This window comes from Cynocephalus volans, chromosome 1 (genome assembly GCF_027409185.1).
Source record: "Cynocephalus volans isolate mCynVol1 chromosome 1, mCynVol1.pri, whole genome shotgun sequence".
NCBI classification, from domain to species: Eukaryota; Metazoa; Chordata; class Mammalia; order Dermoptera; family Cynocephalidae; genus Cynocephalus; species Cynocephalus volans.
The window spans coordinates 95,833,564-95,846,693 of record NC_084460.1 but is presented as its reverse complement, the minus strand read 5'-3'; the positions used below and the strand labels follow the sequence as shown (position 1 = coordinate 95,846,693).

General features: G+C 38.2%; 1 protein-coding gene across 1 annotated transcript in view; it reads left to right on the top strand.

The window, feature by feature from the left end:
* The window catches only part of SLC2A2 (solute carrier family 2 member 2), a 29,420-nt gene extending 26,244 nt beyond the window's left edge, over window positions 1–3,176 (top strand). The window contains exons 9-11 of the mRNA XM_063076541.1: window positions 1,890–1,991; window positions 2,687–2,890; window positions 2,976–3,176. Coding sequence (XP_062932611.1) covers window positions 1,890–1,991; window positions 2,687–2,890; window positions 2,976–3,176 — 507 coding nt within the window. The remainder of the gene's footprint in view (window positions 1–1,889; window positions 1,992–2,686; window positions 2,891–2,975) is intronic.
* Window positions 3,177–13,130: the final 9,954 nt, after the last annotated feature.

Below are 13,130 nucleotides of genomic sequence, written 5' to 3'. Positions count from 1 at the left end.
TACTGATTAACAGATAGATTGATGAGCCTGGCCAATTTACTCACCAAGGTGAGAAATTATGACAGGCAGTTTTATCAATTTTATGTGTGGGGGAGAGGGGATGGGAAGGGTGTATTGGCAGTATTACAAGGATCAGGCCAAGAGTCTACTCAACAAATTCGTGTCTTGGCTAATTGTAAATATCAACCATTAATGAAAAGGTCCACAGAACCAAAGGAATCAATGAAAACCCCCTCAATTTGGATAAGAAAGCATTTTAACCATTTTCGAATGAATAGTTCAATCCCATTACCAGGTACATTTAAGCACAGCAGAAGAATGCAGACCAGACTATTTTGGTGTAATGATCTAATTCCATATACCATCAGGTGAGTAATAATAATATGACTTTATTAAGCAGTGAGAAAGTCCGATGAGAATACTTGACACCTGAACAGTTATACTGTTGCTAGTGTCTGTAGCACACAAACCCTTGTAATTAAAACTTAGGATAATTATCAGAAGAGAAATTAATGTAATTTTTAAAATGTAGAACCCTCACATTTTAAAAGTACAGGAAATTTATTGGGAGAGTCCCAGGATGACAGCCTCTGAATATTGTTCCCAAAGTGGTAATCCTGGAGGGGTGGTAACGCTATGGTTCTCTCTCTGGAATGACCTATTCAAATCAGTGTGACTAAATTCAGCAGGTATTTGTTCATTATCCCTGTTCACTGAGACCAGCTCTGCCACCTGGGGCAAGCATCACTCCCCCCCTCAGTCTCACATCTGTGAAATGAAATAGTAGAATTTCCTCTTTCCTGCCGTATAAATTAAACTGAACTCCTTGGCAGTAAAAATTATTTAAGTATAAAGTCAATATTTTGTGTCTTATTGAACTGAGGTAATTTTTTTTTGAGGATATCTTTGTGCTTTATTTCATTATTCACTTTTTTTTTCTTCTACAGTAAAATAGAAACACATTCTGGAACGCACTTAGACTTATGATAAGCACATAATTCTTTTTTTTATTGAAACAGAATTGGTTGTACATATCTGTGTGGTACCACTTTGAATATCAATACCTGTATGCAATATGCCATGCTCAAATCAAGATAATTAGTATATTCAGCATTATATAATGTAATTATTTTTTTGTGGCCCTTTACCAATTTCTCGCTAACCTCTCCTCCCCACCCCCCTTTCTCACCTCTGGTAACTTCAGTTCTGTTCTCTCCTTTTGAAAGGTCAACATATTATTATGATTGTTGTATCTTTCTTTCTTTCTTTTTAAATTTTATTTGTTTATTTATTTATTTTTTAGCTCCCACTTATGAGTGAGGACATGTGGTATTTCTCTTTCTGTGCCTGGCTTATTTCACTTGATATAATTTTCTGTAAGTTCATCCATGTTGCTGAAAATGGCAAAATTTCATTCTCTTTTGTGGCAGAGTAGTATTCCATTGTGTAAATATACCACATTTTCCTTATCCAGTCATCCATCAATGGACATTTAGGTTGGTTTCAACTCTTGTTTATTGTGAATAGAGCTGCAATAAACTCGGTAGTGCAGGTGTCCCTTCAACATGATGATTTCCATTCCTTTGGGTATATATCCAGCAGTGGGATTGCTGGATCATATGGTAGATCTATCTGTAGTTGTCTGAGGAAGCTCCATATTGTTTCCCATAATGGCTGCACTAATTTACAGTCCCACCAGCAGTGTAGAAGAGTTCCCGTTTCTCCACATCCTTGTCAGCATTTGGTATTCTCAGTCTTTTTGATAATAGCCAGTCTAGCTGGGGTGAGATGATATCCCAATATGGTTTTGATTTGCATTTCCCTGATGCTGAGTGATTCTGAGCATTTTTTACGTGTCTGTGAGGTAATATTTTTTAAAACTTTCCTAGGTATTCCTTGTAGAGAAAGCAGGGCGACGCTCTCTGTTTCTCACTGGAATGAGTGGGATGTTTGTCTGTGCCATCTTCATGTCCGTGGGACTTGTGCTACTGGTGAGTTTGGTGCCTGCATTGAGATTTTTGGTTACCATATGATAGCACTTCTGCACTCCAACTTTAAAGTGCTTTGTATGTCTAAAACATTTGAGATTGACTTATGAAATAAAGCCAGAGGAGCAGCATATAATGTAAAGGAGAAATGTAAAGAAAAAAGGAACTAGTTTCTTGTGTTTAAAGACTGAATACCACCATGTAAATTGTGCTTGTTATCCAGCAAGGCCGTGTAGCCACATGGTTAGAGCACAGATTCAGGGGTTAGCTCCAACTGGGTTCTAATGTTGGCTCTGCCACCTGCTGTCTATGTGACCTGGGGCGTGTACCTGAACCTCTCCCAGCCCAGTGTCCCCATCTACTACTTCCTGGAGAGTCATACATTTTGTCTAACAACTTTGGTATGAGTAGGAGCAAAGGTATCTTTGCCTTGCCTCTTTCATGAGAAAAGAGTGACTAAGCATCATATAAAGTCCTAATCCAGCAGATTTCCTATAACGGAGTTCAAGAGATTTAAGCATGATTCAGACTAGAATAATCTGCCCCATACTAGAATAACTTGTACTTGACTGGACGTACCAATACAGTAGGAAGAAAGCTGTGGCCAACTCTGAACTCAGTGAGAGGCTACTTAGCTAGAGGAAGAAGCAGCCAATGATCCCAGCCCCACTTTTGTTTTTGTTTTATCTTTTCCTCAGAATAAATTCACTTGGATGAGTTATGTGAGCATGATAGCCATCTTCCTTTTTGTCAGTTTCTTTGAAATTGGGCCAGGCCCAATCCCCTGGTTCATGGTGGCCGAGTTTTTCAATCAAGGACCACGCCCTGCTGCTTTAGCAATAGCTGCCTTCACCAACTGGACCTGCAATTTCATTATAGCTCTGTGTTTCCAGTACATTGCGGTAAGCAACCTAACTGCAAATTTACTGAACAGAAGAGAGGGTCAAGCAGCTACTAATTGGAACTCTGTGTTTGCTCTCTACCCAGGACTTCTGTGGACCTTATGTGTTTTTCCTCTTTGCTGGAGTGGTCCTAGCCTTTACCCTGTTTGCATTTTTTAAAGTACCAGAAACCAAAGGAAAGTCTTTTGAAGAAATTGCTGCAGAATTCCGAAAGAAGAGGGGCTCAGCCCGTCGGCCAAAAGCTGCTGTAGAAATGGAATTCCTCGGAGCTACAGAGACTGCGTAAAGATAACCTGCAATACTTTACTTTTTGACATGAACAGAAACAGGAAGGAAATCATGTTTTTAAATGATGAGTCCTTGAGAATTTTACATCTACATGTTGGAGTATTGTTTTATTTTTAAAGAGCTTTTATGAACTCTGATCAGAAATAACACCACATATTACCAAAGAAAGTATTTTTTTAAGTTAGAAAATCTATTTTTGATGGTAAACTCTGTAATTAAATAAACCACAAAGGCTAGCTCATTTTGTTACACTAAAGGGCAAGTACGTTCTAATGTTCCTCACTCTGTTTTTTATAACAAGGTTATCCTAAAATTGAAGAGGTTACAATGTATCATATTATTTCTTCATTAACTACATGACTAGAAAACTGAAGTTACAACTAATACTTATATATTCGAATATGATCAAATTGGAATTTTCTTACCCACAGATCTCATTCTAAAGGAGTATGGCTAGTGGCAGTAAAATCCATGTTAAAATTGACAACTATTCCATTTCTCTCACTCAGCTCTTTTTCTTGTATATTAAAATTTGTATTTTGTTTAAAATTTTATTTTTTCCTGTATTTTCATGTGGGGTGGTTTATTGAGAACATTAAAATATGTTTATAGAGAAAAACTTTTATTTTTGGTAGGTTTACAAAAATCATTCAGTACTCAGGAAAAAAAAAATTTAGTTCCTTTGATAACCAAATGGTTTTTGCACAATTAAACACGAAAAAGGTTTTACCTGGTCGTATAACATCAGTTATCAGTTAATATTAACATCTATTATAAAACCACATTAATTCCTTACAAGTTCAATCCTTTGAGTTATATTTTGTTTTGCTTTTTAATTGAGCACACCTGGTTTTCTGAGCTGTGCTACAAAATACACTCAATCACGAGTCAGGCATTTTGCATATCACCTCAAACTCCTAATAAGTTATATCAGTCTAACTTAGGGAAATTTGAAGAAAAGGATTGCTCTGTTTTTTAAAAACATTTTCTGAATTATTATGTCTCAAGACACATTGAAGAAATAGGGTTGGAAGATTCGTAAGGGTGGGCTTCTGAAAATTTATGAATGTTCAATTTCAGATGATCAAAATCCCTCAGTCTTACCTGGAAAGATCGAGTTCCCTAATTTAAAACAATCATCCTCTTTGACATTTTCTTCTTTGTCTTAACCATATATAGAGTCTATTTAAACAATTCTATTGCCATTACTAACATTTATTGTGCCCTACTGATGTGCCAGGCTCTAAGTGCTTTTACCTAAGTAGGCAAATTGGAAATACACAGATAATTAATCAGACTTTAGCTCAGAGTTAATTTTACAATTATGGAAATACAGTTCTGATGGATACCAAAGGCTTAGCAGGGAGCTGAGTATTTCCAGGCTGTTCTCCACAAAGTGGAGCACTGAATCAATCCTTTTTATGTTTGCATTAATGTGCATTGAAGAAAGCATTTTTAAAACATACTTTTTAGAAGTGAAAAAACAAAACAAAACACTGAGCACGTTTTTTTTTTTTTTTTTTGGCCAAAGTTGTTCACATGTAGTTTGGAAATCCAAACAACATGAAATTATTTCTTTCCACTTTGATTTTTTTTTTCCTTTGAGCCAATTTAGGATGAACTATTTTCACTTGGGACTTCAGGATACAAAATAAGCTTAAATAGTTCAGGACACCTTTGTCCTAAACTGTGAATGCTGGACTAAAATGTAGGGACTCTGAACAGGGCAGGAGCAGGAAAGTGGCTCCTGGGTGACTCTCGTCCTCTTCAGGATGATGACAGCCTTCGGGAAGCCTAAAGTTACAATGATAAAGGAGTTTAACATTTTTATAAACAATGAATGTGATTTAAGCAAATCATTATTCTTGATCTCATTTACTAAGAGCATAAAATAGTAAAGGATTAAATAAAGAACCCCAAAGACAACTCTTAAATTCTTATTATTTTGACTGACCCACAAACACCTGAAATTCAGACCCTGAAGTTTTTTGCCTAAGAGAAATTGAGATACCTTACACTATTTTCCTTCCAAAATTTTTTCCTTGCAGAAATAAGCATAAGTTAAAAAGAAACATTAAGGAGAAATAAGAAGCTAATAAAGCATTATACAAGGACTAAAGAACTAGCTTGCCATAATAAAAATTCCTAGGTCTTCAACAGTATACATCATAATAAACAATAAAATTGGCCCTAATTAATTAGATTGAATCCAGGGAAAGTAGATGTGAGTTTGAACACTTAATTTTCCAAGTACTCTATCATTTTTGTGGCAGTGTGTTCATATTCTAACATCCTTATAAATGTTATTTTTTTTCTTAGCTTAATTGAATTATGAAGATTAGACTTCTTGGTCTGGCCACTCAACCTGCTACATCTAGCTACAACACACAGTCATGAAACCCAGGAAAGGGTCCTATAAAACTTTCTCCTCCCTACTTTCTTTCACATGATCAGCAGTATAATATAGGCTGAGATACAGGAAGGCACATCCCCTCTCTCCCACTTCAAGGAGCTCATAGTCTAATAGGGAGTTCAGGAAGACCAGTGTATTAGTATCCCTATCCTGGGTTTGGAGCCCTATCTTGTAAAATAGGCACAATAATATTATCTACCTCAGAGAGTTGTGAGGACGAAATGCAAAGTGTCAAGCATACATAGTGTAGTGCCTGGTACAAAGGGAGTGCTTAGTAAATGTTACCTGGAATTAGCATTCACAGAGATACTATTAGGATAAAGCATTATCACATATAAGATAGTTCCAAATTTTGCCTTAGAATAAAAGTTTTATAAATTTAAGTTAATATTTTCTTACTTCATAGAAACAATCTCACAATGATAAGGGAATGGTACCAATCAGGGGAGATATCAGGCTATCTAATTCCTAAATCCATACTTGATGTTTCTAAGTAAGGTTATAAGAGCTTTTATCGTATTTTTAAAATTTGCTTTTGCCTAAGTTATGTTAGTTTTTAAGAGGTCTAAATGTAATATTAATAATACTAAGTATAAAATAAAATGCTGTACTGTATATCATACTTAATTTAACAGGATTATAATCACAGGACAATTTTAAACCTTGTTGATAATCTTCAAAAATTGCAAGTGTTATATACATAAACCACCTGCATGCATAAGCTTCCTATTGCTAGCTTAAATGCTACATATGTAGCAAATACAACAATATCTACAAATATTAGGCAGTATCATGTGCTTACAGTGTCCTAACCAGAGGTGCTGAGTAAAGTGTAAAATATATACATATAATTTTTGTTACAATTCTATATTAGAAACCTCAGGAGAAAAGATTTAATGCCAACCACTCTGAGCCATCTGCTGGTGTTTTTACTGCTTTCTAAAATTTGGTGCACATTAAAAAAGAAACTAGTTTTAGCTGAGTATATGTACACTACAGTTTTATGTCAATAAATGTTTTTCTGAATGCTTAATGTTGCTTCATTTTATATAGAAAATAACCATGTTTTAAAAGTTGATATTGGTTTACTATATATATTCATTTCCTTTTCATAGTATTTTCCCTTTTCCCATGTTAGGGATAAAATGTGAGTTATTTTTTAAGCCCAAATTTTATTTTTATTTTGTTGTTGTTTTGATTGTCAGTCGTAGAAAAAACTAATGTGAAGACTAAGTAAGAACAGTTGAAGAGGAATGAATAACTCCCTTTGATGAGAGTAGTAATTGAATTCAGCAAAATATTTAGTTGAACTCCTATTATGAACAAGATACTTTGTTAAAATTCTGTGAAAGATACAAAGCTTAGAAGACATGGTCCTTACCATCAATCACCTACATTCTCATGAAAGGGATAAGATTTAAAAACAAATAGTTACAAAACTATTAATAGAATAGTAAAGGATAGAATAGAACAAACTATGTTAGTGTTTTTCAAATTTTTATGTTGACATCTAAAATTTATGGAATATAGAATATATTTAAAGAATATAGTATATATGACATTAAAAATTTACTGTTGTTTCACTATCCAGTGGAATTTAAATACTATAGTAACTTGTTACCATCAACCATTAAAAAAAATATGTGTATACACACACACGCATATGCTTTTCTTTAATAGTTGGAAATTTTACTGCATTCTTTTTTATTCTCATATTTTCATTCCATTTTCCCCAAAGAATTTTATCCCAAATAACTGTTGTGTTTTAAAATGTTTTTGATCATTCTATGATATAATAGAATATATTCTAATAGAATATGTTATGATAGAATTTATAATAAATTTCTGCAACAAAATTATCTGTAATTTTAATTTTAATTTTTAAAATTTCTTGTGTCTACAAAGATCAAAATATTGAAACTTTTTTTCTGGTTTGGGTTAGCATTTATGATTATTATTAGTACACAGTCCATAAATTCACATTATAAATCTTGATAAAATTATTTTCATTAAACTTTAAAGGTAGTTATTTTAGAAATTCATCTCAATAAAAAGTGTAAAATTATGTGTTTTTCAATTAACTTATATATCAATGGATAAATTTTTTTATTGCTAAAGTAAAGCAGTGTTTAGCATAAATTCCATTATTACTTTTTATTTCTATAGACATAAGTGTTGAAAATCTTGTTTTCACTTCAACTTCGACAAGCCTGCTGGTTAAACTCTCCGTTGTGTTTTTTATTTCGCTGAATAACTTCTTCAGTTCAGCAAGTTCTGCTACATTTTTTTTCAGGACATTGATTTCCTTGTACATTTCCTCTTTCAGATCCTGTATACTTTTCCTCATTTTATCATGATGTCTAGCTGAGTTTTCTTGTATCTCATTCAGTTTCCTTAGCATTATCACTCGAAATTCCTTGTCAGTCATTTCAAGGGCTTCTTGTTCTATAGGATCTAGAGTTTGAGATTTATTAACTTTTGGTGGTATACTTTCTTGATTTTTTGTATTTCTGGTATCTTTTTTTTGATGTTTATTCATTGTGGCAGGGGGTTTCACAGTCCACCGGTTTGAGACTATTGACTAACTAAGATGTTGCTGTGGTTGCCAATTTGCTATGGCTACCTCCGTGACTGCTCAGTTGGCCTCTAGTGCCTTGTGTGTATGGTTGCCTCGGGTCTTGGGCCTCTGCGGGGAGCCACCTCTCTGGGCAGCTTGGACTCTGCTGGGCTGTTGGATCACGGGGTGGTACCGCAGGTTGTGTGATCTCTGCTTAGCTTTCACTTCCCGTGCAGGACTTCTCCCTGTTCCATGCGCTCTGGCCCAGGCTGTTGGATCGTGCAGTGGCAACCCCACAGGGTATGTGGTTTCTGTCGAGTCTTCGCCTCCCTGGCCAGATGACTCCCTGCTCTGTGTGCACTGGGCTGGGCTGGGATGTGTCTTCTGCAACCCTTGTCTATCAGCTGGGCCTTCAAGACCCTGCTCGGCACCACCTCGCCCAGGAAGTCTACCAGGTTTCTGCTAGGCACAGATGACCGGTCGCTCTGGGTGCCTTTGTAGCACTGTGTAGATCTTTCTCGGGACTTATCACCTTCCTCCTGGTATCGCCCTTATTTGTGTACTTGTCTTATCTCCCACACCAGAGCGTGAGCTCCTCGGGGGAGGAGCCCACAGCACACGGTTCACCTTTGTATCCCCCCGGCGTGGACCTAGTCCGGTGCCTGCCCGCAGTCATCTCTCCGGCAGGTTCAAGCAAACTTGGGAACTCTCCAACCACACTATTCCTAACCAGAAATCGGTTAGGCGTTTTTCCGAACTGGTGGCCGCAGAGATGATATCTGCCTCCCAGTAACAGGAAGTTTACCGGGGCCGGAGCCCAGGGTGCAGTGGAGTGACAGTCAGCCCAGCCTGTACTTCCTTGCCCTCCCGACGCTGGACAGGGATGCCCCACGCCACCAGCCCCGCCAGAGAACCACGGAGGGAGTGAGAGGGGAGGCCAGCCCGCAGGCCCCCGGGAAGCCCCGCGCCGGGGCAAGCAAGTGGGAAGGCTCAGTAAGGAGCTGAGCCAGGCGAGGAGGACAGGCTTGGCTGAGCCAGGCCGGAGCTGCCACCACCTGAGAAAATGCAGCCCCGGGGGCAATGAGTGGCCCGGTGGGGCAGGCGGAAGCCGGGCGGGCATCCGCCCCCCGAGCAGGGCCGGGCCGGGAGTCACTCACAGGGCTGTGCCGGGTCGGGCGGCTCCCTCTCTGCCTCTGCTTTGTCGCGGTGCCGGTTCTCAGCTGTCGCCGCCTTGGGCTGCTCAGTTGGTCCCGCAGCACGGCTCGGGTGCTCCCAGGAATCTTCTTTTATGCCGGCCTGAAACCCCGAATCCTGGATAGGGCAGCTGGCCACCTTCAGTGCAGCCCCGGCCTCCGGGATCCTGGCTGCATCAACCGCAGCCCCGGCGCCATGTTCCCTGTTTAGAGACTCGCTTTTGGAGCTAAGAAACAGTTCTTTTCCTGCTCCATACTTCAAAGCTGTTGCCTGTAAATGAGGCAGCCTCTCCTGCCAAGGGCAAAGTGGCGGTCAGCCCCCATGACCGGCCACCAGCAGCGGTCCTCCCTTAAGAGAAGGCAAGAGGAAGGTCCACAAGTTTCCCGGCTGCCTAAGGCCCAATGGCCGCCTTTTCCGCCACAGCTACTCCGCGCCAACCGCTGCAGCCACCGCCATCTTAGGATTCTCCCATGCCACTGTGGATTGAATATCCCCCTGAAGCTCATTGAAACAATGTCCACTGTGACAGTGTTATGAGAGCAGGAAATCTTATTACAGTAATTGAAAAGTGGGGCCTTGAAGAGGTGATTATATTGTGAAGATCATGCCCTTGTGAATGGATTGATCCATTCATAGAGTAATGGGTGTGGTTCTGATGGCTTTAAAAGGACAGCAAGTGAGAAGTTTCTCTCGCTCAAGCCATTCACCACATGACACCCTGCAACTCTGTAAAGCCACCACCAAGAACAAGGCCCTCACCAGACGTGTTCCTGGACTTTGGACTTCCAGATTCTGAAACTGTAAGCAATAAATATTTTTTCTTTGAAAATTACCCAGTTTTAGGTATTTCTGTTATAAGCAACAGAAAAAGACTAATACACATGCTTACACAGGTAAACATAGATGAGGCATGAATACCTGCCATAAGTCTGTCTCCTGCATTTCTTACAGATGCTTTATCTTCTTTTTACTGATCTTTCCCTCAGGAGCAATATACTTTGAAAATAATTTGGTAAAGTCTGCTAAACAAAAGTGTTCATTATCCAGTACTACAATGTCTGAATTCAAAATATCCTAACCTAGGCCAAATATACAATTTCTTATGCCACTTTAATTAAAGTGCACTTCATAGGTAAAATGATTTCCAATTACTCTTTATTTGGCACCTCTAAAGGTTTAACACTCTGGGACAATGCACCATGGTGAAAGTCAGGATCCAATTTTGTGAAGTGGGAGAAGGATGGTCATGAAAGCGGTGTTGCGAAGAATTAGCCTAATGCCCAACTGCAGGCACATTATAGGGAATAAACAAGGAATGACATTTTGTTGATGAAAAAGAAATAACATGCCCAGCTTTGAAAAGAGCTATATAAATTATTCACAAACTAAATGCTGTGGGGGGGAAAGGTGGGGTGGGAGAAGAAATGAAACTTAAAGAATCGGCCCAGAAGAACCGCCATCCAAACAATGGGAATTTTAAAGAGGAAAAACCAAAATGGAGGGAAAGAAATGATCAAAGATACATCCGATTGGAATTTTGCTAAACTGAAGAACAAGACTAGAGATTGAAAGCCAAACACAATAAACAAAGAACGCCACAATTTTCATCATGACATTTCAGAACACCAGAGATAAAACGTAATAGCATATAAATGCATCTAGAAAGGAAAGATAGGTCACATACAAAGCAGCAAGATTCATAACAGCATTTAATATCTGACCACCAACTACGGAAGCTGAAACGCTGAGGAGAAATGCTTTCAGAATTCTAAAGGAAAAAAATTTTAGAATTCTATCCCCAGACATATTATGAACAGAGTGCAAAAGTAGAATAAAGGTATTTCCAGACATGTAAGAACTCAAAATTTCACCTCTTTTGAACCTTTTCTCATGAAACTAGTGGAAGTTATACTCCACAAAACAAAAGAGAAAACCAAGAAAGAGGAAGATGTGGAATTCAGCAAAAGGGGAGATAGAAATATAAGTCCCAAGATAGACGTGACAGGTGGACAGCTGGTATCAGGGCCTAGAAAGCAACCAATTTAGACTGAAGCAAGAAAAAGAAGGTTCCAGGGAAAAAATAGAACTGAAGGATTCTCTGAGATTTTTGGCCATATGAAGAATAATTTGGAGCATTTAGAAAAATTTAGTGATAAATACATAGAAAACTAAGCAAATGAAAATATGAGGCAATTATTAACCCCTGAGAAGAAAGCAGGGTAGGGAGTGGCGTAAGTAAGGAAGCATAGTAGTGCCCTACCTGGTTGGGCAATTAATAATTATTTGCATAATTATGTAAAACACTGAGTATTGTTATAATTTTTGTTCACAAATAAAATGTATAGCAGTACTATATTATAAGATATATGGAGAGGAAGGGTGAGAGACTATGGGAAAGAGAGTTCAATTGTTTTTTATCATAGTAAATTGTCAACACAAACAACCCAAATTGATAAAGCAAGAAATATCAGTATAAGTCTACATGCTGGTCGTTTTCCCTCTGCACTTTTAAATCTCTTCCTACCCTATCCATTCTGCTTTGTGCCACAGAATGCTGACCTCTTCAGACTGCTTTCCATGCTCCTTGTCTTTGGCTCCTAATTGCTTAATGGGATGCATTGGTGTGAATTGAGAGGACAGGAAGAGGCAGAAAGTGGGCCCGTTCATTCCTGCAGCTCCCACTCTCCCACCCTTGGGGGGGCAGTGACTACATTCCTCCACCTGAGGCCGCTGCTCTTACAGAGTGGGCCCTCTCCTACAGCTATAACCCTTACAAGGTCACTGCTCCCCTGACCTCATTCCTTTTAATCCTGGCACCGGTAACAGCATCCCACTATTATTAGTCCCACTATTGCTAGTCCTAGGTGCTTTACCATCCTTTGGTGGTTCCTTGAATTTGGCCCACTCCTTTGTAAATAGGCCCTTCATTAAACTTCTTTAATCACCCCTTTTTAGTAGACTATTTGTTTCTGCTGGAACCCTGAAAATATAGCACATGAATTAGAATACAGAAATTTAAGATTTAAGAAATAACTAAACACTTTTCAAGTATTTACCTATAAGGAGACTCATGGGTGAGGAGGAATGGTGCATGAAACTATTGTGGTCTCCTTTTTTATATTTAATATAAGCCTATACTGCTATTTGGCTTTTAAATTGTAGATATCCCATACTGGCCAGCCACCAAAAAAAAGAATAAAGGGCTGGCCAGTTATTCAGTTGGTTAGAGCATGGTGTTGGTAACATCAAGGTCAAGGGTCAGGATCCCCATACTGGCCAGCCACCAAAATTAATTAATTAATTGGAGATATGCATTATTTTATAAAATAAAATAAAAATTTGTTAAATAACAATAAACATTTTAATTTAAAATATTAAATCAACTGGCAAATGCTATATAGTACAAAACTGGATGAGATTATATACATATAATATATCTTAAGATAGATAAGACAGATTGAGAGAGTGAGGTGGTAGAAAGGAAGAAAGAGGAGACAGAGGAGAAAGAGAAGAAGAGAAGAAAAGAGAACATGTTAACAGTGATTAGCGGTTATTGCAGCGGTAGGATTCCAGGTAGTGTTGCGTGTGTGTGGGTGTGTGTCTGCGCATATGCGTGTAGTTCATTTTTCTTCACTGTGCATGTGTGTATGTTTATAATAAGATAAAAATAAATGAGGGGGAAATAAACCTTCTTTTAGAAATAGATGGTGAGAAGAGGAGAAATGGCTCTGTGATTTGAACACAAGACTTTATTACAATGGGAGAGTGTGTGAATGTGTTTTTAGTCT